This window comes from Hippocampus guttulatus, chromosome 1 (genome assembly GCF_054856545.1).
Source record: "Hippocampus guttulatus isolate MCC_2025c chromosome 1, RoL_Hgut_1.0, whole genome shotgun sequence".
In the NCBI taxonomy this organism is placed as follows: domain Eukaryota; kingdom Metazoa; phylum Chordata; class Actinopteri; order Syngnathiformes; family Syngnathidae; genus Hippocampus; species Hippocampus guttulatus.
Window position 1 is genome coordinate 35,060,945 of NC_141261.1, and position 27,432 is coordinate 35,088,376.

The 27,432-nt window shown below is 41.9% G+C and overlaps 1 protein-coding gene across 1 annotated transcript in view; it reads right to left on the reverse strand.

Annotated features, from left to right (window-relative positions):
* Nucleotides 1–27,432, reverse strand: part of dip2ba (DIP2 acetate--CoA ligase B (putative)a) — an 80,775-nt gene that overhangs the window by 34,169 nt on the left and 19,174 nt on the right. The window contains exons 2-8 of the mRNA XM_086128133.1: nucleotides 10,592–10,654; nucleotides 9,433–9,588; nucleotides 9,221–9,346; nucleotides 3,486–3,722; nucleotides 3,263–3,394; nucleotides 2,258–2,377; nucleotides 1,989–2,186 (exon numbers count right to left, since the gene is read on the reverse strand). Coding sequence (XP_085984259.1) covers nucleotides 1,989–2,186; nucleotides 2,258–2,377; nucleotides 3,263–3,394; nucleotides 3,486–3,722; nucleotides 9,221–9,346; nucleotides 9,433–9,588; nucleotides 10,592–10,654 — 1,032 coding nt within the window. The remainder of the gene's footprint in view (nucleotides 1–1,988; nucleotides 2,187–2,257; nucleotides 2,378–3,262; nucleotides 3,395–3,485; nucleotides 3,723–9,220; nucleotides 9,347–9,432; nucleotides 9,589–10,591; nucleotides 10,655–27,432) is intronic.

Below are 27,432 nucleotides of genomic sequence, written 5' to 3' on the forward strand. Positions count from 1 at the left end.
GGTGCCACAATAAATCCCTAATATCCCAAAATACTGCTGCTAACTAACTAACACATAAGTTGCCACACTTGACAGACCATTTGAACATATTAATCAGACTACCTTAACCATAAATATATCATAGCTTAACTGACCGTCTTTTGTCCGCCTGGAATGATCACGTTAAAATGCACTTGACTTTTTTACAGAATTGGTGGACACAACCGAAGGGAGGTTCGAGGTGGGAGTAAATTGTAAATCGACTTTTTAGACACACTGTGGAGACGATATAAGTAACATTTACAATAACATTTTGAGTTTAGTATTGCCAATAGTAGGGGTGGCAATTGGGGTGACAAGACATTTGGTAAGGTGGCAGCTGCCACTCCTTGCCACTCGGTAAAACTGTCTCTGTACCAAGGGACAATTTAGAGTCTTCAAATAACCTACGAGTTTTTTGAATGTGTGAGGAAATCGGAGTAACCTGAGAAAAACCCACCAGGCAAGGGAAGAGCGTGCAAAGTCCACATGGGAAGGCCGCAGGTGACCCCTTGCAGATACGTCATGTGATCACGTGAGTGCCCATGATAGACGGCAAAAGTTAATGACTGCTGAATTGAATTTTACCCATCTAGCCATCCACTATTTCAACTGCTGCCTGCTGTGTCAACCGTTTTAATAAAATCGACGACTTTGCCGGAATTCACAGCGCGCGACCTTTATCATTATGTTTTCAATGCCTTATCCCCTTACAATGGAGCTGATAAAAGTCTGGACACATACCAGGTTTTTTTCTCTGGCTCGGTCCCTGGAACAAAATGCTACGCCCACACCGGGGGGATAAGATATCTTGTGACGGCAAAGGTAAAACTTGTTTATGGTGATTATGAGTAAAATATATGCACACTGATCGACTAACCCGGTAAAAAATTATTGCTGCAAATCCTCGAATACTTTGGGGGCTGCTAGTCCTTTTGGTTGATTGCTGCTATCCATCATCGTCTTTTATCTTCATCAGCAGGTACGTGATAAAAGCCAATTTTGGTTTCCACTCTTGTCTATTAGCCCATCCGACCGCACAGCAAATTATGACTATTTTAGAAGATAATCGCTTTTATAAAGAGACAAGACTATACACTTCACAGGAGTTTCAATGGTTTCAACAGGTGTAAATGGTTATTTTGGGGTGGTCGTTCTTTTAAAGCAGGGGTGCCCATTACGTCGATCCTGATCTACCGGTAGATCTAAGACAGGTCCCAAGTAGATCCGAGGAGTGTCGAGGAGAAAAAAAACAAACAACCATTTGAGTGTCTTTGTACATGTTAGTAATATATTTTTTGTGTTAATGTACGCTGCACCCTAATCATCCTATCAGTCTCATTTTCACAAAAAAAATAAAGCAGGTAAATCCTGAATTTACGGTGGCGCGTGATTACATCACCGGAAGTTGTTAGCACTCAGCAGTCTGCAATTGCAGCTTGTGATCAGAGCTGTTGCACTCCATCTTTTATCGTGATTATTCTCATTCAGAGTTTGCTTCGTGTACAATTCACCGAGGGCACGGGCAAAGAATAGGAATCTAGAAGGGTCCAGGGAAGCACTTTAAAACGGTTTGTGTGAGCTACGATAATTAACAGGCTGCAAAAGTGCATCGCATGCCTCAGTTTCAGGCTGTTTCTCATCGTGTGTGTGTGTGTGTGTGTGGGTGTGTGCGCACACGCGCGTGTGCCGGTAAGGGTAGATCCCGGGAGGTTAGTTGATCGAAAAGTAGATCTTCGGTCCAAAAAGTTTGGGCACCCCTGTTTTAAAGGCTGTGATGTAATACGCAAAAGGTGAATAGTAGAGTACAATATATTCTTGTGGGTATGCCGATTAAAATGGAAAATCAAATCATTGCCTGTATCAAAGGGTTTCTCACAATTTGGATTCTGACCCAGCATCACAGAACAGATAGTGATCTAACTAGGAGCTATCGCAGTATTCACAACTTGCAACGAATTGGCGCTCACCATATGTGAGAGTGTAGAGGGGCTTTCCTGTGATGTCCAGTGCTGTGAGGGCGGGGCTCTTGGCCTGGGTGGCCCCCCAGCGGGCTAGGGCTGCTTGCAGGGCAGGAGGCCAGTTACTAACAACACCAAGCGGCTCCCCCTTCACTGGGATGATTTGACGGCCTTCCGGCTTTGGGGTGTTGGGGTCTGGCTGGGGAACTGGATGAAACAGAGATTCATGACAAAGGGTACGGGCGTCATTTTTTTTGTAATGAATGCATCCTTCTCACCTTCAACTATTTCCTCTGAGTCGTCAAGGAAGAATTCACTGAGTGGTGGTCTTTTAGGGCGCTTGAGCGTGTTTAGTAACTGTTGAATCTTAGTGGACACTCTGCTGTTGACTGGCACACCTGCATAAACAACCACCACCGTCAACAAGCAAACAAATAAACAAACCAATGAAGCAAAACATTATACACACGTGCAACCCTAAAAAACATTACTATAGTAGTACACACTCACACAGTCGGGGTAAAAATCAGCAACAGGAAAGATTTGAATACTAGTTGGACAGACACAGGTCGGAGGATTCGGGCGGGGGGGGGGGGGGGGGTGAGCATAGGAGTTTGCCTAAATCTAAGCCTAAATCACAAGACAAACATGGAGAGAGACAGGCTGTAAAGCAAGCTGACAAGGGTGTCTTCAGCATCCCTTCCATTCCCACTTGGATTACCTTTTCGCTTTCCTTTTTAAATGAAAGTCAAGATGGAATAATGGACCCAAAAGAAAGAAGACAAAATGTGTGATTAGCACCATATTCCTTGACTTAAATGAACACACTCAAATGAGTGTCGTCACCACAGATGCCTATCAATAAAAATCAGCGGGGAAAAAACATTTATTTGACTACCTCAATTAAAAAGTGAAACTCACTTTTGATTCACTCTTCACAGTGTGAAGTAGTTCATGACTTTATTTTTGACAGTTTTGATGAAAATAGCTCACACAGCCAAAATTTGCTCTCTCAAGAAATAGGTTCCATAAGAAACCATCAAAACCATCAAAAACACTTACAATAAGATCGGAAATGTGTTTTAATCAATCCGCACAATACACAGTTTGAATTGAACTACTGAATCCATGTTTCTTTGATATTAGAACTTATTGAGAAGCACCTGTATGACTGGATTGATTCAGAGGCGATGGCTGGGTTTTATTTCCCACACGGTAAAAATGTACTCAGGTGTACCCATCTGATATCACCACCACTTTTGTGTAATTGAATGTGCATCTACCATCAGCAGTATCCAGCATACTAGAACGGCTCTGGCCACGGCTCATGCCCCTGACGGCAGGCGGCAGGTCCATCCTCGAGCCTCTGTCCTGGGCAGTGGAGGACGATGTCACATCTGGAGGAACACTGTTCTCTAATGGAGAACCACAAAGCGACTCATGCTAAGGTGGATGTCGACAGAGCAAAACAAACCCGTCTGTGTTGTTGATGAAGGGACTTTTTACCAATGCGCGCGTGGGCTAGTACATCAGCCAGCAGAGAAGCAGCAGGCTGAGGCGGGGGCTGGGACTGGCTTTTTGGCTCTCCGTGGGAGAGGGTGGAGGACGCCGATGAGGAAGTGGAGGAGCTTTGAACGGAACGGTTGATCCAGTAATCAGGACTTTGCAGCCCGTGGGCCAGCACCGCGCTGAGGGTAGCCTTCCTTCGCAGTGAGCCCTCATCCTCTGATGCAGAAGATGTATCTGGTAGAAAGAAAAAAAATCATTTGAAATCTGTCACCTTGATCAATACTCATACGCAGGTGTACCATGAACATCCAATGCTCCAAAATTCTTACAATTTGCAGTTCCACCAAAAAACAGGTGAACACTATGGCCCCAATGTCAAACAATTTCTGGAGCATGTACCGTCAACATATTACGTTTACTATATCTCATTTGAGTCAGCATCAAAGGACACTGTTATTGTTCGATTGCTTTGGGCTTGACAAGACTCTCAGCTGGCATAGAGCAGCATTTTGTAAACAGTACAAAGTTAATTTGGGTCTTTTGTGACTGGGGTAGTGCATTTGAGTGTTTGTGACTTTTGACCAGACGGAAGCACCAAGATGAAATTTCAGTCTTTTCCATTGGTTTCTAGTTGTTGAAGCCAGCTGGTTAGTGTCAACACTAACGGTGGCCCGATGGCCCAGGGCCACCACATGACTGTATCCATCTGAAGTTCATCCACCACTAGTTCACTGATGTTGGCCCGTACAGGCCACCCCACCATTGCAAATTTCATAAATGCATGTCATGAATTCAACACATTCCACAACACATGAACGCAAGTGGAAAAAAGACAAATTGCATGTCTCTTATCAAATTTGGAAAGACTGCTGGCGTAACTACCAGCTCACAGTAAAAGAGAATATCTGTCAGACCTTATTCAAGCTAACCGTCACAACCCACGCGCACTATTTAAAACGATAGATTCTGTACTCAAACCCCCTCTGCCTACTTGCTCGGATTCTTCACCCGAGATGTGCAACAGATTCCTTCAGATTTTCATTGACCCCTCTGTCCATGTTCCATGTTCAGCTGTGCTAAATTCTTTTGAAACTGTGTCCTTGACGCTTTTGGAGGATGTAGTTCGCCAGACGAAGCCATCTGGCTCCCCTTGCGACTCTCTTCCCCCGCACTTCTTTCAGGAGGTCTTGGATATCATCAACAGCAGCCTCTCTTCTGGTGTAGTTCCCCAACAGTTTAAACATGCTGTGGTCCAACCCTTGATCAAGAAACCTGGTCTTGATCCAGATGTGCTGTCAAGTTTCAGGCCCATTTCCAAACTGCCTTTCATTTCCAAAATTCTGGAAAAAGTGGTGCACATGCAGTTGAAATTTTTCTTGGATGAACATAACATCTAGGAGGTCTTCCAGTCAGGTTTCAAGACGATGCATAGCACGGAGTCAGCCCTGTTACGCGTTTCTAATGACATCCTCCTGGCAAATGACTCTGGAGACCACGTGTGTCTAGTTTTATTGGACTTAACTGCAGCATTTGATACAGTGGATCACAGTATTCTGCTGACTCGTTTGCAGCACTTGGTGGGCATTGGCGGCAGTGCTCTTGAGTGGTTTAGGTCCTATTTAGCTGACAGAACCTTTTGTGTCAGCCTTGGCTGCTCTGAGTCACGCACTGCTCCCCTGTCATGTGGTGTTCCACAGGGCTCAATTCTAGGGCCTCTGCTGTTCTCGCTGTATCTGCCCCCTTTGGGTTCCATATTAAGGAAACATGGTATGCTTCCACTGCTATGCAGATGACTGCCAGATCTGTGTCCCACTGAGCAAGAAAGACGCCTTCTCATTAAGGCCACTCCTATCCTGTCTGGAAGAAATCAAAACCTGGATGGCACAAAATTTCTTGAAACTCAATGAAAAGAAGACAGAGGTGATATTGTTTGGTCCCAGTGGCCCTTGTACATTCCATCCTGTAGACTTGGGCCCCCTGTCTCCTTATCTTAAGTCAACAGTCTCAAACTTGGGCCTTAAACTGGACAGTGATTTCAAACTCGATCGGCAAATTGGTGCCGTTGTTAAATCCGGCTTCTTTCACCTTAGACAGCTGGCCAAAATAAAACCTCTCCTCTCACATGAACACTTTGAGACAGTAATTCATGCCTTTGTCACATCCCGGCTTGATTACTGCAATGCCCTTTACTTTGGAGTCAGCCAGTCCTCCATTAAGCGCCTTCAGCTGGTCCAGAATGCCGCTGCTCGCCTCTTGACTGGTACTCGTAAGAGGGAGCACATAACTCCTACTCTGGCATCCCTTCACCGGCTCCCCATTCATTTTAGAGTTATTTTCAAGATCCTCTTATTTGTTTTCGAATCTCTGAATAATCTCGCGCCACCTTACCTCTCTGAGCTCATCCGCCCCTACACACCTGCCCGGCGCCTCAGGTCTGTGGACCAGACATTATTAGAAGTACCAAGAACTAAACTGAGGCTTAGAGGGGATCGAGCCTTTTCTGTTGCTGGTCCCTCTCTCTGGAATGACCTCCCACTGAACATTCGGCAAGCCTCCTCGCTGCCCATCTTCAAAGCCCTCCTCAAAACTCACTTGTATTCTTTGGCATTCGACTCAGCATGACTTAGATTTGTTCTTGGTTTTACTGTTTGGTGCTTTCTACCGCCTTTATTACCGATTTGTCTTACTGTTTATTGTACATATTAAATTGCTCCATGTACAGCACTTTGTATGCAGCGATGGCTGTTTGAAAGTGCTCTATAAATACTGTTGACTTGACTTGACATTCTGGCTTTTTAATATTCATGTACCATATTTTCCGCACTAAAAGGCACACTGGATTATGTGGCGCACCTTCAATATATATTTTAATTTTTTTTTAATATATTGCACGCACTGGACTATAGAGTGCAATCTACAATGCATCCACTAGATGGAGCTACAGGTACGTCTTTGTTCATCTCCGTGCCTTCTCTTCTTCCGTTCGACTCGAGAGGCGTTCATGACCGCCTCCAAAAAAAAAACGTAAATTAACGATTACTTCAATGAAATTACGAAAATTGAAAATACAGTAATGCATCAAAACAGAAAATCACAAAATAAATTCTATAGCCCCGTAGCTGCCACAGAACGATCAGATGTCAGCAAATTTGATCTTAGTTTTACTGTTTGGTGCCTACTACCATCTTTGTTACTGATTATTGCTTTATTGTGTATATATGTTCGTTGCTCCGTGTGCAGCACTTTGTCTGCAGCAATGGCTGTTTGAAAGTGCTCGACAAATACAGTTGAGTTGAGTTGAGTTAAATTGGAGGAGACTGGACTGTCTCAGAAGTGTTTGTTATTTATTTCTTTGTTGTGTACTGTATTCACAAACGAGGAAATCACAAAATAAATTGTGATTGATTTTCAGTTTTGATGCATTAATTTCAATTTTCGTAGTTTCATTGAAGGAATAGTTAATTTACGTTTTTCCGAGGCGGCCATGAACGCCTCTCGAGTCGAACAGAAGAAGAGAAGGCACGGAGACAGACAAAGACGTACCTGTATTTGTTGAGAATGTGAAAACCATTAATAAAGTGTGCGTTTTAAAAAAACAACACCACAGCTCTCCTTTTTGCGGAGCTGCAACAAAAACGTATTTAATAAAGCAGCGACACAGTTCACTGAACCAACAGCAAGTTCTAACATTGTAAGCATGTCTGCAGCAAGGAGCCATCTTGGGGGCGACATATTACCGTAATGGCGCACCAGAGTTTAAGGTGAGCTTTTCAGAAAATGGATGACTTTTTGGTGCGCCCTATGGTGTGGAAAATACGGTACTATATTTATTAGAGCTGTCAAACGATTAAAATATTTAATCTAATTAAAAACGCAACTGTCATAATTAACTCAAACGAACTAAAAATTAATAGTGATTACTCACGCATTTTTTATCGTTTCTGAATTTCCTTTTATTTTTTTCTATTTTTCCCCATTTTAATGCTCTCATCAACATGGAATCATGAATCAGTTTTCTATGTGCATAATGCAAATATTTTCTGAAATGACAATTTCGATTTTCAATTTTACATGAAGATTTTTCACTTGGAGCAGTTATTCACACATAATCTCTCACACAATATTACTGTCCATCAACAACAGCGAAAAATATATTTTGTCACACAAAAGCTGCTTTAACAGCTCTTTTTATGGAATCAAAACAGAGCAATATAACATAAAATGCACATCAAAGGTAAACTAGTACTCAGCCTATAGTGGATTTAAGCCATGGTTGCATACTTCGTTTTTCTCAAGTTTGCTTTGAACACAGCAGTCGGGCTATGTTGATTGTGTTGGTCCTTCTTGCGTGTAAGTCTCTCTACGCTTTTGTGTAGACATCATTTTGGATGACTACACTTGGTTAGATGACAACACTGGAGACGTTTTATTTTCAGCTAGGTCGCTACCACTGCACCGCTGAACTCTTGACGTGCCTCAGCGGCGCACCGTCGCTGTCAGACGAACACAGAGAAGCTCCACCCGCTTTATTTATATGGCCACGGAACACTGCAACCTTCCACATAAAATAGTTCCAAACAAGTAACAATCGCATCAGTGGCATACATCGTATTCGACAGGCTACCTGCTCTTTATTCATCAGAGGATCATCAACCTAGTCTCTTATTTCTCTCCCGAAACAGTGTCTTCTCCGCTACGTACAATCTCTGTACACAGCTTGTAATGGAGGCTCTCGCTGGCAATCCGTAGTGGAGTCGTTCGATGCAATGCGAATGATTTCAGCTTGAGTCGAGCTGTGGACAATGTTGACAGGCTTGCATGCAGTAGCCATACATTTAGCTATGGCTTCAGCAAATTTGTTCTCCGTCATGTCATCCATTTTTTTCGCTATGAAATGATCCATAGCTGTCTGTCTGAGACGAGGGGGCGGAGTACTCGAGTCAGCTGTGTGCTTGGCCATTAAGTGGCATTTCAGACTCGACGTGCTATGACAATAGCTCAGTTTACGACTGCAAAACATCCAGGTAACTTTGGTCTTGTCAGTGGAACTATCTGGCAACTTTTTAAAAGTAAACTTTCCATTCATTAACTCTTTAAGTATCCGTTTTCGGTGTCTCGTGCTGCCGTGGCTGGCAAAACAGACATGGGCGTGGACTTCTGCAGCGCGCCTGTTGTTTTGTTTCTGGTTTATTTATAGAGCAACGTAACATCCGCTGTGACGTGTGCCGCGTTAATCTCGCTAGAAATAATTCAATCCCGTTAAAATTCATTTAAATCAATGCCAATAAAAACGCGCTCAACTGACAGCTCTAATATTTATATCTATATTTTGGGTTTTATAAAGTTAAATTAATCAGTCAACTGTGCTCTTTTTACCCCTGCTGTGCACATTCGATTTCCCACAATCACAGACACATTGTGCTGTGTGTACAGGTTGGCCAATTTATATAATTATGAATTTCATTAAGTATTGCACATGCAGCTAAAATCTTGGAGGAACATTGCGGTGGGCTATTTATCACATTACTTTTAGGGCTGGTTAATCCCTGCTTATTCTTGTGACGAGTAACAGTGCTAAAATGTCACTTTAACATTACTTGTGTGGTTAATACAGGTTTTATAGAGGCGGCAAGTCAAAGATGGGAGAGTGTCATAAAACAAAATGTTGGCCGACTTGAAGTACCATTGCTGAACCACGTCAAAGCGAAAAGGTCATGGGCCATTATTTGTACCTGGGGGTGTGCAAGCATCTCCAGGAGATTGGACAAAAGCTGAGCGTCGCTTGGTGGGCATGGGAAGGGCCATCTTCTCCTCTTTGTGTTTGGCTAGTGCTGCCTGCACAGCTTCTGTGTGAATATCTAAACAAATGAATGTAAAGAATGAGAAAAGTAGTCTTTAGAATACAATAAATAGTAGATCTCATTAGAGTTTGGTTGGTTTGTACCTGATCTGTAGCGCTCATCTCTGGCCCCTCCACTCCGATGTGCACGATGATGTCTGGAGGCTGAAGATGTGGTGGGGCCCGGGGCCTCAGGGCTCGGCGTAGGCTCACCGCTGTGGCCCCCAGAAAGCTGCACATCTGGCAGGGTCACATCCGCATCTGGAGTAAAGTTAATACAGTTTACAAAAATTGACGTAATAAATACATTTACAACTGGGGAAAAAAAAGAAAAAAATCTTCATGACATCTTAAAAAAAGATTTAGAAAAGAAAAAAAGCACTTCTTAAATAGACTAACTATATCCTCAAGTTTATTAAGTAAACTAAAAAGCAACCAAACTTAAATGACGCATTAAAAAAAACCCTGCTTGAGAAACAAAATTGTACTCAATAACAATTTTTTTTAAAAAACCAATACAAAATAAAAACTAGCGATAATGAGCAATCCAAAATTATTATAATGTTGATCTGGAGAAATAGCACATGGTGGCTAAATAGATAAATATAACAAATAACAGCTGCACGATATACCAAGAGCACCTCTAAATTCACCTGAGCAATAAAACCTCGAAACATAACATCCTGTGTGAGGAGATAGAGAACATGACACGAGGGTTATTCTCTAGGGAATCCAAGTCCTTTGGAATATGACACCTGAGATGGCTAAAGAGATACAGGGGTGGGGGGGGGGGGGGGGGGCGTTGTTGAGGAATGGAGGACGTTTACTGGGGAAGGGCAAACAGCATCCTCTTGCTGAATAGTTCCCAGAATGTCCCCCTTTAAGTTTGTATGGTGAAGTGACTCATTTGAGACTGTCACAATTTTTCTGGTCAAGCCCAGTTGAGATCAAATTAGGGTGACTGTGGCCCCTGAATCGGATGCATTTGATACGCCTGGCGAGGCAGATAACAGTGTATTTTAACCCCATTGTCGTTTCTTGTGTGCAGATCTACGAATGACCACTAGAGTGTAACAGAGCATCATAGATGATGGTGGCAAAAATTGGTCAAAAGTCACAATGGACATTGACCTTACTGATTTTTACAGAGCAGAGCAAGTGAGTGTGTACGTCTAAGTATACATTTATATACTTGCTGTATTCATGAATGAACGAGTGTCACAAAGAACATGAAGCTAACGTAAGATTCAGTGGGTCGTCTTACTGGGCAAACAGGAGGCCAGCAGCTTGGCTCTCTTCTTCTCAAAGCCTTTCTGCGTGATGTCACCTAGGAAAGAGGACAGCGATGCCAAACTGTTATATTTGTATATTTAGTGCTGCACAAAATTCAGTGTAGAGGCACAGGTACACTCATGCATGCACATCCATACCCATCAGGCACCGCTCTGATCTGAACACACTCCTGGAGTTCTGAAGTTTGCCTGAATGGAGGCTAGTGCTTGGCGATAAGGACAAAATTCCAGACTGTGTCTCGAAATTCATGCCAGATACCTTGATAACAATACTTCAACAACAATAATGGGAAAACACTTTTTTGAGAGAGAAAAAGCGGAAATATAAATCTAAAAGGATCTGGAAAGTGCATTTTCTAACAAGACCTTGCTGACAGTCATCAACATTAAATCAATAATGAATCCAATAAAAAATAACTATAATTCACAGTGCACTGCCACTAATTAATTCTTTTGCTACAACAGAAGTACTTGTTTGCAAACATACGCATGTGTTAACTTCATCAATGTGTGTTTTTTCGTACAAATGTGTCCATGCGCTTATGGATTGACATATTACGTATCTTCAGTTCTAAGGACCAACGCACAGGGCATGATACTTTGAACACACGACTTGTCAAATGGGTTTTGGTGGATCCCGGGTTTTTTTTTCTGTTTGAAAAGGTTTAAAACAGCTCTGAGCTGCCAACCCTTGCCAATACCAAATCCAATGGATGACATGATAATACGTCCCTCTTCACTTGTTGTACTGTTAGTGAGCCAGCGTCCTTGATAGGCCCTCATTATTTCCAAATACAGACATATTTTACAGAATTGTCACACCGCTGCCACACCAAAAAACTGGAAAATGGGCGGAACATTTGCACACTAACATTGACATGCTCATCATCGTCACGTAAACCTGCAGTGGCGTGCACCATGGAACGCGCTTTCCGTTCACCAATGACGATGGCTCCTTTATATTTTTCTTGTCTCAGTATGAGCATTTCTTAACATAAAAATAAAAATATATTTTCCTTGTTTTGGGTTCCATGCCTCAAGTGGGTGGTGGAGGGGTTAGGGTTAGGTGAGTGGTGGTGAGTAGGAACAATAATAATAATAATAATACATCACATTTGCAAGCACCTTTCATAACACTCAAGGACACTGTACAACCAAGAGCAATAGTAAAACACAGATAAAATAATAAACAAAGAAAGAAAGATTTAAGGTGGGTAGGCAAGTCTGAATAGGTGGGTTTTGAGCTGGGTTTTGAATATGGAAAGAGAGTCAATATTACGAATGTTGGGAGGAAGTGAGTTCCAGAGTTTGGGGGCAGAGCGACTGAAGGCTCTGCACCCCATTGTACTGAGACGGGCAGAGGGTAGAAAAAGGTGGAGGGAGGATGAGGACCTGAGTGAACGAGAGGGAATGGAGATTTGAAGAAGATCTGACAGATAGGGGGGCGCAAGGTTATGGATGGCTTTGAATGTATAGAGAAGTAAATTGAAGTTGATTCTAAGTTTGACAGGAAGACAGTGGAGCTGTCGGAGGATGGGGGTGATATGATGGAAGGAGGGGGTTCTCGTGATGATCCGGGCTGCTGAATTCTGAACAAGTTGAAGTTTATGGAGGAATTTTTGATGGACACCGAAGAGGAGTGAGTTACAGTAGTCAATACGGGAAGTGACGAGACTGTGAACAAGGGCCCTCTATGGCCCGCCCACAGAGGCGTGTGTATTTGAGCCATGTAATTGTAGCAGTTTATTCCATTTACTTGACTGCACTGCTTACAGTTCGCTCGTTCAATCAGATTTCAGCTTCTATGAGCTGCCATATCAATCTGATCTGTCCAGGCCTTCAGAATCAGTTGTGCTGGCTGCTGTAAACTAAATTTTACACTGGTGCCTTGAGATAGGAGTGACCCAACTTAGGAGTTTTTTGAGATATGAGCAGTCTTTTGGCCGATTAAAAAATTGCTTTTGATTTCTCAGCGCAGACATAATACACGAGTGATGTATTATAGTGGCAGTCAACTCAATTAAATATCAGTTTGGCAAATATTAAAGGATTCATGGAAAAAAGAAAAGAGACTTCGGGCTGCTTAATACCGCTCCCAGGTGAAATTTACTGTCAAACTAAACACAAAATAAAGACCATTACAATTTGGTATTTAAAATAGCAAAACAACTGTCTAAAGAAATGCATTGCTAGTTGAAGGCTAATGCTGATGAGCATCTACATTGTGTTGCTGTGCTTCAACCTTTTGCGCAACAGACTGAACAAACGTTTTTGGATGGCATTGCCGGTTTCACGACTCGCGAAGAGATAGTGGCGGTATAATGAAGTGGAATAAATCGAAATCAGTGGTTTTTAACCTTGTTAGAGGTACCGAACCCAACCAGTTCATATGCACGTTCACCGAACATTATGGAAAAATAAAAGTGCAGATTTTTTTACAAATTCAAGACATTACAAAAACACATTTATTTAAAACAAATGCAAGTAAATAAAATTGCACGGCATAAGTATGGGTTTTTTATTTAATTGTATGACGTACTATCAGACCATCACACGGTGACTACTGAGTGAACTAAATTTTCCGCAGCACTGATTGGACAAGCAATGTCATGTGATCATCTGCAGCCAGTGATGGCCATGCGGGTGTTTCATAACTCATTGATATCTTGAGATCAGGTGTGTCTTAACCTCCATGGCAGAGGCTCCGTCGAACCCCTGAGACCGATTCACCGAACCCCTGGGGTTTGATCGAAACCAGGATAAGAACCACTGGTCTAAATGCTAACAAAGGGCCCAGGTACCAAATGCACCTCCGGTCATCTGAATAATAATAATCCTCTTTACACTAAATCTACTGAACAAACATGCTGAGAGGTAGGAATACCCACTGCTTAGCAGGGGAGAGAACATCATTTTGTGGCTTATATGAGTGTTGGGTGAATAAACACGTTGAGAAAAAAGATAGGCTTGCTGTTAGCTCTTCTGGTGCTGGATCGTCAACTCCACTGTTGTGATAGTTAGCCAGTTTGGTGTGTTCAGTCTCAGGCAAACGAGCCCATGATGACCTAGATTCCCTCGACTGTGAGGTGTGCCAAAACTAGTATGATGAGTTTGCATTGCCAAGACGACGACCACACTGGAATCCCGAGAGAAACAGCAGCACAATGATATGAAGAGGGGGTCAAGTCCAGTGCAAGAGGAGATTCCAGTACAAACGGAAGTGCCACAGAAACAGCAGGATGTCACTGAAGGCTTATTTATCAACTTCGTGTCAGTTAGCACTTCCTCTCATAGATAAAGTTAATAGGAGTTATTCTGACTGAGGTGGCTAGGCTTGTGACGAGAGGTGTCTCGACTAACCAGTAACCGAATCATAATCAATTAATGGAAAACGCAATATTTGGTTTAATCTATTGTGTAAATCATGCTTGTTTTCAGCCAGAGTACAAATAACCTCTGTAAACATGTGACACTGCTAAGTCATGAGTGGGGAAATGTATACACCAATGGGGGCGGAGTGAACTCTTTTCTCAAGTTATAACAAACATGGGTCAGGTGGAAAGGTTTGAAAAAAAAAATGAAGCTAGCAGTAAATCGACTTTCCCATATGAGATGAAGTCGATCTCCCTCCCTCCTTTCCTCCGTCACAGTTCTAGTGCATTGGATTGGAATTGTGGGTGCTCGGGCTCCCTCCACCATTCCAAAACCATGCATGTTAGACACCAGACAGAATAGACCATGCAAATATTTAAAGAAATATATCATATTGATTTGTGTTTGTTTTCAATATATTCCAGTTACATTAATATTATACTTGGATTCCGTAAAAAGAAAATTCTAACAAGTAACTAATAACTGTATTATATAAGAAGATATGAGCAAGGCACTCATCTAAAAAGAAAATAACACTTGTATACATGACACAACAATGGAATGGAAAGGAAATAAAAAGGTGGGTGCCGTTTTTTCTCTCTTTCGTTTGACATGCCAAACTCATAGTGTAGCCGACATAGGAAGTTGACTTTTTAATTCCTCGTATACCCTCCTAAGACCCGAACTCTTGCAAGGCATGCATTTTTATTTTATTTTTATTTTCTCTTTGATATTTAGGCTAATTGGGACCTGATGAGTGTAAAAACAAAGAATTATCTTTTTACATGATGTAACGTCCTCGTAAGTGGACGCCAGGCCCTTATAGTCCAAAATTTAACATTATAGTCATGAAAACCAAAAACGTCATGTCCACACATGTGGACGCAGTTGTGCGTCTAGAGTACCTAGACACCCATCAGGTGTGAAACTAAAAAGCAAAGTAAGTATTTTGTTCATTGCAAATTTCTTAAAATGTGTGACATTTCAGTGTGGCCGCTTAATACCTCCCAACATCAAATTTCTCATTAGAAAAATCTCAGGAGCTAACCAGTACAGCTCATTTGGGTGGCCAAGAATAGGTTGTCCAACTCACTTACCTAGGCGACATTGAATCCGCTCAATGACCTCAATCTGTCGCTTGAGGGAAAAATGACCACAGTGCTCAAGTTGGCAGATAAAGTTGCGCAATTCAAAGTCAAACTGGAAAGGTGGGGGCGGCGTGTGCATCGAAGGATATTTGACATGCTTTAAACATGTGGGCCAGGATTCTCCCTGCTGGTGCACAAATACCTGTCTTTGATTTTACAAGACGTGGAGTGCGAATGTCCATCTCCAAAGTGCAAAAAACAGAATCCACTCCCTGTTTGTGAACAAAACAAGTGAATCAGCTGTTGGAGATCACAAATGCCAATGATCTTAAACGCCACGCACGAGTGACATAGTTGACACAACAGACCCTGGTCAGTCAGGAGCAGTGCAAAAAAAAATTTCAGTTTAGGCAATCGCAATTTCAATCAGAAAATAATAAATGCCTGTGCTCATATAGCAAATTTCTACTCAGAAGCCCTTCCCCACCCCCCAAAATTACAAAAATCAGGTGAATGATGGTTCCTCTCGAATAATCCATAAATTGAGACATTTGTATCTCCAGGCACAACTTTAGTTCATAATTTGGTTTGAAATACAGTCTCTATTAACACCAGTACTGGAAAAATACTCCCACAATTCTTCTGTGCACGTTGGGACATATTTGCATGCTAGTAGTTTCAGTTTGTTTGGCCTTGTAGGTGTGCCACATTTATGCGAAGGGGTATACGGAGGCAGAAACACCCATACAAGCACAGCGATGTACACATGGATTGTAGCGGACTGGGGCATCATTGTCCTGTCACGCCCACTCCTGATACTCACTTTGTACCAGGAGAAGGGAGGGTGGTCGATCATTAGCAAACAGAGGAGGGCTTGTCGTGGATGTGGGGCAAAACAACCACACCGACTCTGTGATGGTGCGGCGGCTGCCAAATGAGAGGGAAAGCTGCACGTTTAGAGTACAAGAATGTGGCGCCAGCAACAACAGCACTGAGATTGTGTGTGTGTGCGTGTAATCTGAAGTTAGTGGACAGGATATGAGTGTTACTCCACCCTGTGTGCCTGTGTGTGCGCACGCTACCAAAGCTGTCTCGGCAAAGGAGGAATGTGTTGATTGAATAATACCATTCAAAACGAAAGAAAGCAACAACTTGCCGAGTATGTCCGTATACACAGGTGGTACAGGTTAAGGGGTGTTAATAAATGCAAGCTAACAAATGCTTACAGAGGGCTTCATGGTCAGATCTGTGAATATCTGCAATGACGTACTCATGATATTTACATCAGTAAATAAAAAAATAAAAAATCCATCGTCACACATTGAACGCAGACATTATTGACGATGAAAGAAAACCTTTATTAGTCTCGCAATGGAGAAAGTGCACCACTCAATATTTAAGTATTACTACGTGTTCCACAAAAAGATGCCACAAATAAATTGTTTTTCATCAGAAGTATGATCAGTCATCTGTGTATGTTTTATGTGTACCTCTCATGACACTATAACTTTAAGCGCATTTTATCAGCGTGCATATTGACTTTTGTTTCTCTCAACTTTTAAGAATGGATAACATTTTATCAACAAAATATGGTCTTCATTTAATGCATGGAATTCAGCAGAATTCATCGTTTCATGCCGAATTTACTCTCCCAGTTTTGATTCGGTAGCTTCAGCGCTCTTCATGTCCAGCGAGATGACAAGAGACAGTTTTCAACCCTGAAGATCAAGTACATCGATGATAGATAGCCTTCATTAAGTGAGGGCTTAATTCATCGATCGCAATATTCAGGGCTCTAAACAACAGGAGCATGCAGCACGGTGGACTGATAAAGCCAACAGGGTTCTATTGGAGTAACTTCAAGAACTAAAATACAAAACTGGAATTTGGAATTGCAGCTCCCCAAACCTTAAAGGGACACTTGAAAAAAAAGAGTATGAATTGGTAAATGGGCTGTCACTTATATAGCGCTTTTCTACCTCAGGTAGTCTAAGCGCTTTACACGGTTTCCTCATTTACCGACTGATGATGCAGCATCAGGAGCAACCGAGTTTTTGCTTCAGGACACTTTGAAAAGGTCGCAATGGCTGGGAATTGAACCCCAACCTATGGGTTGGGAGATGACCACTTGACCATGCCGCCATCCCATGGGCGTTAAAAGCAAACACCAAATGAATATTTCCAGATTCACGTAACATCATGAGCACACACACACACACGCATCTCACTTCTATATGTGACGTATGAATGTGGTAGATGCACATGCGCTGTGTTTGCGTTGTGTTAACGTTTGTGTGTGGATGGATATAAATGCAATCAAGCATTAAATTCAATTGTTAAGCAGCCAATGAAGCCCAGCTAGACAGTTTATCAACACCTTTGTTTTCGTTACTTCATTGCTTGCCCCACACCATCACAGTGGTAGACGAAGGGAGTTTGGCCTCTTGCATCCCAGAGGGAATACTAAAGTACACTGGTTAGCTTTACACTAACTAGCAGCTTGTATGACAAGCAGATGGACTTAAAATGAGTCCTAAAGGGAGATGAGCTCCAGAAAATGGATGGATGGCTGGTTGGAAGAAAACCCTGAGTTCTGCTGTTCGCCATTCCATCAGCACTGCGAAAAGTCCGTCAAATGTTGTATTCACCAAGTTTCTTGAAACTGATTCAGTTACTGGTTCTGTCATTGTTTTCTAAAGTAAAACCAGATGTTCGCAAATGTCTTATTTGGATGAAAAACAAAAAAATTATCAATCCGCTTTCACGAAGTACTACATAAATCAGAGAATAATCACTGGTGAGAGGGTGAAGTCAGAGGACTTGGACAACTTTAAATTAAAACGTGGCTCAAAACGTTTACTAAAAATTGTTTCTTAATTTGACAAATTAAGCAAAAAGTTTTGCTTCACTGGTATGTACAGTATAATTTAACAGTATTAAATTAATCAACAAAATAAAAATGAGATATGCATGTACAAATGAAAAAACTAAAGATTATGAGGAATATATTTTTGAGCATTGTAACAAAATGTTTCATGTGTGTTTCATTATTATGTATTGCCATTAACCGGTTGTGGCAAACAAGTCAAGTTGTTACTTTGAGTGCATCTTTTCCCGAGAGACAGAGCGGTAGAGAGACAGAGACATGTGTGTTGTTCGTTTTTCGGAGTCACTTATGGCCATACGGTGGGTGTGTTCTTGTTGTGAATGAAGAGTTCACTGCCTCATGTCTCCATAATTCATCGTAGATGCTAGAGAGTTGGGCATCTATCACAACACTTGAAATGTGTCTACCATTATTTGACAACTGCAGCAAAGTGCTTCGTTTAAGATGGTCAGAAAAGCCCGATTCAATGTACAAATGGTTTCACTGCACAATCTCAGGTCACACAGCTGCCACTAAGTGGCAGACTGAACACTAGATGAGGAAGTGACTCATATATAGTCATTTTACGTTCCCGACCTGTGGTGAGCAATTACATTCAGACTCAATGAAAATGAATAAATAAGGTGGGTGGATTCAAATAATGAATACTACTGCTTTGGGAAAGACTAAACTAACAATGACAAACCCGTAATTATAAATAACAATTAAACAAAAAAAGGCCCTCAAGGCATGCTGGGTACACCTTCAAAACACACAAGCAAAGCAGTTTGCATTTTGAGCCTCAGCAAAACAATAACAAAACTGAGAATCACAGACTTCAAAGTTTTCACTTTAATTCAATGGCAGTGATCGTCCCAGGTGATTATGCCACGTGCAGCCCGGTAGTTGGCATCTTGAGGCGAGACGATGCAGCAACGAGCTAGCGATAACAAGCCAAGCACCAAGCTTCCTGCCTCCAAAACACATTTCAGTTTCGCTCCTCTGCAATCACAGCCTCCATCATCTCCCTTCCATGACCGCGAATAAACAAAGCTTCTTACAAGTCCTCACGAAGGGATTACGATGATTAATTATCAGAAGGAAGGATTGAGAGGCTATGCTATTTTCTGAAGTATCATAATACTATTGATTGTGCTTAGGTGATGGAGTACACTTCACAAAGATCTCGCTGGAACCGCATTAAACGCGAGATAGCAAGCAATTCACTAGGTGTCTAGCGAGAACATTAATACAAAATAATGTTACAATCACATCTAAACACGAAATGATTGTTAAGGCATCCCATACGTCACTGTGAGGAATGGCCTAGAACAGGGGTAGGGAACTCCGGTTCCTCGAGAGCCAGTGTTTGCCTGTTTTCGATTTCTCTCGACTGTAACACAACTTTATGAAGCCTCTTACTTTGATGTGTATATTTGTGTAAAAATACATGGGCTACTTTGCTTCTGCTTACAATTGATGATTTTATACAGCAGCAGTAGAACTAGTGGATGCATTTCTCATTTGACACAGGTCTGTTTGTCACTTTTTTGTCAGATACAACTGTCTCAATATCACAAATTGAATCTGGCATCAGCCACGGCATACTTTCCTCTTCTTTCACTGCCATTCTGTCATGAAAGGCAGGCTTGCATTGCACTTTTTTTGGTTAAATGCGCCCAAACTTTCAGATTCTACTGCCAGCACCAGGTAGCCACGATACTGTCCCAGTGCTTCTTTTTACATTACATATGACCCATATTAGCACTATGTGTGTCGCGTCACAGGTGGGCAGACGGGCGGCATGAGCAGTGGGACATTTTGAGAAGGAAAAATAAAAGTGCAAAAATAATAATGACATTGACTATTAAATTAGACATCGACTAATCTTGACAGCCCTACTGGTAACACTCACTCCAAATCTACTAACCCTAATCCAAAAACTTGAAACCCACTCGCCCGAACTCATAGCCCTAACTCCTCATGTCAAACCCTGCCGAAGCAGTTCCAAGTCAATCTAAAGAGAACCCAACAAACAACAAGGTACTCTCCCTTCCAGGATGGTGGTGTGCAAACGACAGCGAGCACGTTTTCAGTGAAAGACGTACAGAAGCACACGGGCTGAATGGGTTTTGAAAGAACAACACCCCGACAGGATTGGACAGTATTTATCAAGACTTAAGAGCAGAAAGGTAAAAACAATGGGCAGACTGTACTGGCAACCTGGCTAAACTGTACTTGGCAGGAAATTCTCATTAATGAGAGCCATTCCACGCCACCCGTGTCAGTTCAAGCCGATTAGACTGGAGAAGCTTAATGGTGTATTTCACAATGGAAACTTTTTTTAAAAACCTGTTTTCACATTCCAACATGTCTCATTATTTATTCATCCATCCGCTTTCTATAGCGCTTGTCCTCATTAGCGTCACGGGTGAGCAACCCGCGTCTACCACAGTTGATTTTGGGCATGAGATGGGGGTATATTGGTGGCCAGGTGATTGCAAGATACGTACAGACAAACAACCATTAATGCTGATATTCGCACTAACAATTTAGAGCAGGGCTGTCAAACTCATTTTTGTCGCGGGCCACACTGGGAACACCATTTCCCTCGGAGGGCCATTATGACTGTCAAATCATATGAAGTCTAGAACAGTGGTTCTTAACCTTGTTTTGGTACTGAAACCAACCAGTTCAGATGCACATTCACCGAACTCTTCATGAGTGAAAAATAAAAATGTGATTTTTTTTTTTTTACAAATTCAAGACATACAAAAACAGAAAAAAGTCAACAAAATTAGTATAAGTAGAAAGTACAGCATATGTTTTTTTTAATTGTGCACAAAATGAACCAGCCAGTGATGGCCAAGCGGGCGTGTCATAACTAATTGACATGTTGAGTCGGGTGTGTCTTAACCTCCATGGCAGAGGCTTCGTCGAACCCCTGAGACTCATTCACCGAACCCATAGGTTAAGAGCCACTGGTCTAGAATAATGGTCTTTTCAATGATCGTTGAAGTGACTGTGATGATCTAAGTAAATGCTTAGAATGTTATTTATTACATATGAAAATTTGAAATTTTGCAAGATTTTAGCAAGCTTCAATCATGGAAGCTGACATGTTTGATGTGCTTTCATCACAATGTGGTGGGCCTGATCTGGCCCCTGGGCCTTCAGTTTGACACCTCTGATTTAGTGTGATCAATCAACTAGAACTGCAATAAACAATTGATCAAACACCAAATAATGAATTATTAAAATTACTTGACAACTATAAACTATCTATTCATCATTTAGAACTTTGGTTAATTTCAAATTGTTCATAATTGTTCCTTAGAATCTCAGTCTCCAATAAATATTCTGAGATTTCTGTGTGCACACGTTTGTTCAAACACACCCACTAATATTATATACATGTATATGAGTCGTTCGATGCAATGCGAATGATTTCAGCTTGAGTCTCGCTGTGGACAACGTTGACAGGCTTGCATGCAGTAGCCATACATTTAGCTATGGCTTCAGCAAATTTGTTCTTCGTCGTGTTATCCATTTTCTTCACTTTGAAATGATCCATAGCCGTCTGTCTTAGACAAGGGGGCGGAGTACTCACATCAGCTGTGTGCTTGGCCATTAAGTGGTATTTCAGACTCGACGTGCATTGATGATAGCTCAGTTTATGACTGCAAAACATACAGGTAACTTTGGTCTTGTCAGTGGAAACATCTGGCAACTTTTTAAAAGTAAACTTTCCATTCATAAACTCTTTAAGTATCCATTTTTGTGTTTGTTTTGTCACTTTGCGTTTGTTGTTACGTCGTGTGGACCTGATGTGGGCTTTTTTCAGCATTTTTTGGCCACGATATTCATCAAGGAGGAGACTCTGTGCTTGGTGGTTGCGCCTTCTCGGCAGCATGGGTATACCAGCACTGTTTTTGACTGGGAGGAATGTCGGCGCCATTTGACCGTCGTTGCTGGACAGTCCTGGGGCGTTTGTGTCTTGCGCCTGTAATGGGCAGCATTTTTCACAGCCCCGCTTTATTCAGCGGAGAGATCGGTGCTGTTGAACGGTCTGCGGCTGGATGGATGTAAGTCTTGAGGAGCCGACGATGAGAAGAAAGGAGCGTTAGTGCGGAGCGCCGATGCGGATTTGGAACTGGGAGTCGCGGCTTGGAGTTTGAAGCGGATTACGTGGGACAGGAGAAGTGAACTAATCTCTTTTCATCAATGGACGCTACAGCTTCGTGTTTGCTTTCAAAACTTAGCTTGTAGCAGACGTGTGCACATTTTCAGCATGACGTCTCTGATCCACTGGTGAAAGGACACTTTGATCCTCTCCCCTTTCATCTATAACCGCTTCAGACAACAAAGTGTATGCAGAAAGGTGAAGATTGCACGACTGTCTGTGTCCTATGTGTTGTGTTGTTTTATTTTTGTTATTTTGACTTCAAAATGGCGCCGCGAGAGTGGCTGCCTTTCCAGCAGCTCCTATATTTTGTTGTTCTACTTCTTCCTTTCATAACTTTGCTGCTGTGAATTGGGAATTTCTCCATTGTGAGACTAATAAAGGTTTTCTTATCTTATTTTCGGTGTCTCACGCTGCCATGGCTGGCAAAACAGACATGGGCGTGCACTTCTGCAGCGCGCTTGTTGTTTTGTTTCCGGTTTATTTATAGAGCAACGTAAAATCCGCTGTGACGTGTGCCGCATTAATCTCGCGAGAAAAAATTTAATCACGTTAAAATTCATTTAAATTAATGCTGATAATAACGTGCTAAACTGACAGCTCTAATATATGTAGATACACACACACACACACACACACACATATATGAGAGAGAGAGATCAGTATATCAAACTGAACCGAGTCTTTCCATTTGAAAATATATTGAGATATGTCTCGAATCATCTTTTACAGGAGAGATACACCTTTTAAGTTCCTTCATATTGTAAAACGACAATAACAAACTCATTGTATCACAGATTGATTTTGACTCAGAAGTTAACTTGTCCTAGCTTGGGGCAAACTCAAACTAGAGCACAACAGTGTTTTTCACTCCTGAAGTAGGAGGTTCACATTTCCTCTGAGAGCCTGCAAGTCCTTGTGGGAGTTTAGAGGCAAACGAGGCGGATGAAGCCGATCCCTGAGGAACCTGATAGGCCAACTGAGAGTGGTTGCTGTTCCACACCATCATCTTTCATTCCCAACAGAAACTGCACTTAACTGTTTACTGGCAAAGATTTTGAGGTTTATGATGATTTTTGTCTTTTGTGGACTCTACATTTAGCCGTCTCTTCGAGACATTTTTTTTCCCCCATTTACACCATGCAAACGTGTTCTGGGCAGCAAATTATTATTATTTTTTAAGAATTGGAATTGAGAACTGTCAGGAACCGGAATTGAATTGAAGAACCGTAATTGGAGCCGGAAACGTCAGAATTCAAATGATGCCCACTCCTACAATGTCCACTACCATCGTGATGTTGGATCCTTTCTTGATGAGATCTTGCCAAACAGGTGAATTAAACATAGAGGGTTTTTTTTTTAATACTCTCCACGTTTGCCAGACTCTGCATCACTAGACTTGTTTTTATGGGGATACCTAAAAGACAAATTTTACGCAATGAAACCTGCAACAGTCACTGAATTGAGAGCAACCATTTAACACACACAAATACGAAGGGAAGTGTGCTATTCCATCGCATTGTCAGCAGTGTCTTGAGAAAAATGGTTTGACCTGCAGGCTGTACTTTCACATTTTTCCAAAACTCGAACTTGTGGAACTTCTGGAGCATTCCCACTTCTTCAAGGTATCACCGTAACATAACACTTTTATCCTAACACAAACACACAGTGGAAAAGTATTCCAACGGATCTTGCCCGTGAAACATGAGATGGGCCAGTGTTCCGGACATAGCGGCAACGAAAGTGATTTAAGTCCAAACAGAGTTCACTGAAGCCTCTGCATGCCAATTGTTTCAGGTACATCCCTTTCATTCCATCTGTGACACCAGAAGATCACCAACTGCAGGCAAATATGACAGACACAAAAATAACACCCCTCTTTCATTGCTGAAAGAGTTGCACAAGGACAATGTGGAGGGAAGAATGTAATCTGGAAGCTGCTTGGGTTGTGTTGGGCCGAATGTAGCTGGCCGTGAGAGCGCACAGACCCTAAGTGACCAAGCAACCCTCGCTAGACTGCTCATGGTCCTGACCTCGAACCATTCTCAGCTCACAGTCATGAAGCAGGATGCTGTGGAAATGATGCCTCTGCATGCATGGCTCAGATCACGTGGAACTTAAAAGGACATGGGATAATTACGTTCCAATGCATGCATACAAATAGTTGGGCCTCTGGAGTGCCTGCCCACAACGTCATATGACCAAACCCAGAAAACTGGTTTGTGGACTTCCTGTGTAACAACTACAATAACTATGGATTAATGACAGATGGTTTGCTTGCTACAATATGAGTTTCATTTTTTTTCTTTGTCACTGGCATTTTCAGACAGGATAAACACATGCATATCAATGATTTAAACACATATATCGCATGTAAACATGAACGAAGCCGAGTCCCCTTTTGTAGCGCTTGAAGTAGCAATGTGAGAAGATTTGCCAAAAATGACTTTCTGACAAATGCTAATGGGAATGACTACTTTAACCCAAGGACAACACAGCGAGAATTTACAAAACTGGATGATGGGTGGGAGAAATGGAGGTTTGTGTGCATGTGGCGGGAACAATGCCTTTGTGTGATAGTGCCCAGAGAAACCTGGTTAAAAAAAAATATATATATACACGTGTTCACATTCATGCTGAAATGTTCATAGCGGTTTTAGAACAACATATGCTGCCTTCCAAGCAATATCTTTTTCATTGACACCCGAGCTTTTTTCAGCAAGACAATGCTCAGCCACATTCTTCATGTGTCACAAAAGTGTAGTTTCGTAGCAAAAGAGTGCGGGTACTAGACTTGGCTGCCTGCAGTCCAGACCTGTGTCCCATTGAAAATGCATGGTGCATTATGAAGTGTAAAATACGACAACAAAGACCCCGGACTGTTCAACAGCTGAAACTGGGCATTAAGCAATTATGGGAAAGGATTCCACCGACAAAGTTTCAACAATTAGTGTCCTCAATTCCCAAATGTTTATTGGATGTTGTTCAAAGAAAAGGTGACTGAACACAGGTAAACATGACCCTGTCCCAGCTTTTTTGGAACCTATTCCAGCCATAAAATTCAAAGTTAGTTATTATTTGTTAAAAAAAATAAATTTTATCAGTCTGAACATCAAATATCTTGTCATGTAGTGTACTCAATTAAATGAAAATGATTTGCAAATGATTGTATTCAGTTTTTTATTGATGTTTAACATCACGTCCCAACATTATTGGAATTGGATTTGTATATCAACATGATTACTGTCTTTATACCTTTCTTAATTAAATTTATTGCACCACCATTGCACTCTGAGAATCAAGTGATCAGATCATGACGTACCTGCGCAGTGTTGCTTCATTCTGTTCATCGGCATCACAAAAACAAAAGGAAAAGAATCAAGGATGTGTGCTCTGTATTGATAGCACAAGTTTGGGCATTGATTAAAAAAATCATAATAATTGTGCAAACTATGGCTTATTTTCATCCATGCATAGGCTTTGCCTTCTATGGAACATTCATCACTGTTGACAGAGCGCTAGCATTAGCATTGGCATTAGCATCTCGCTTCGTTGTGCTCATCTCAAACCTTGCCGCCAAGAGTTTCAGAATGGGCAGCGGTTGCTATATGGTCTTGTTGACATTCAAGTTGGATTGCTACAATAAACTCAATAGCCAGTTTTATATTCTTAATTTATTCCCAAATAAACCTGCAATAATCACAAGTGCCCTTGGTTGTTTGTTGATTGCTATTTATTGTTTTATTTGTTTATATTCATATATTTATGTCTTCATGTCTTTTTATGCAGTTCAGTTTTGCTGCCCTTATTTTTAGCTGTGTGTGTTTCAATGCACTCACTGCATGTTTGCACTGTGGTTGAGAGGAAAGAAATTTCATCTGTGCTGTATGTTGTGCATAGAGCATATTTGACAATAAAGCTGACTTGACTATTTGCAGTGTAGTCGAGCACCATGATATGACATCATCAGATTTCTTCTTTAAAGTTTCTGGTGCCATCCAGTCTTCAGATAGAGAAATTACAGTTGAAACCTAAATGCACTGTTATTTTCCTTCTATAACAATAATACATTTTATTTGTAAGCGCCTCTACAACTTTTATTATACTTAGTGAAATGAATGATCACATTATTTAGTTCATGGTCATTCGCCAGCAGGGTTGGCAACAGGAATGTTTTTGTTTCACCCTTTTCAACCAAAAAGAAATGTCATTCCATTTGTTAATTTTGTTTCATTCAAATTATGATACAAGGCTCTCTGTAAAGATTTGAGTAGAGATTATTTTTTGTATAATCCGTGTAGGACATTTGGAAACAACATATTTTACTTGGGGAAATAAAAATTTCCGTCTATTTTCTGACATGATACAGACCAACATTGTAACTGAATCACATTATTCTATTTGGAACAATGTCCTGTTTTTTAATAACAAAATAGAAATTTTAAAAAAGATTTTTTTAACTGATTAATAAATCAATTGAAAATCAAATAATCTATTTACAAGAAATCAGTAGATGTAGCTCTAAAATGTGACATTTTAGACCGTGCGCCTTATAATGTAATCCACCTTATATGGATCATCCATCCATCCATCCATCATCTACCGCTTATCCGGGGCCGGGTCGCGGGGGCAACAGCTTTAGCAGGGAAGCCCAGACTTCCCTCTCCCTAGCTACTTCTTCCAGCTCTCCCCGGGGGATCCCGAGACGTTCCCAGGCCAGCTGGGTGACATAGTCTCTCCAGCGTGTCCTGGGTCTTCCTCGGGGTCTCCTCCCGGTGGGAAATGCCCGGAACACCTCACCAGGGAGGCGCTCAGGGGGCATCCGAATCAGATGCCCAAGCCACCTCAGCTGGCTCCTCTCGATGTGGAGGAGAAGCGGCTCGACTTTGAGCCCCTCCCGGATGACCGAGCTTCTCACCTTATCTCTAAGGGAGAGCCCGGACACTCTGCGGAGAAAACTCATTTCGGCCGCTTGTAACCGGGATCTCGTTCTTTCGGTCACGACCCATAGATGAGGGTTGGAACGTAGATCGACCGGTAAATTGAGAGCTTCGCCCTTTGGCTCAGCTCCTTCTTCACCACGACAGACCGATACAACATCCGCATCACAGCAGACGCTGCACCGATCCGCCTGTCGATCTCCCGCTCCCTCCTGCCCCCACTCGTGAACAAGACCCAAGATACTTGAACTCCTCCACTTGGGGCAAGATCTCCTCCCCGACCCGGAGGGGACACTCCACCCTTTTCCGACTGAGGACCATGGTTTCAGATTTGGAGGTGCTGATCTTCATCCCAACCGCTTCA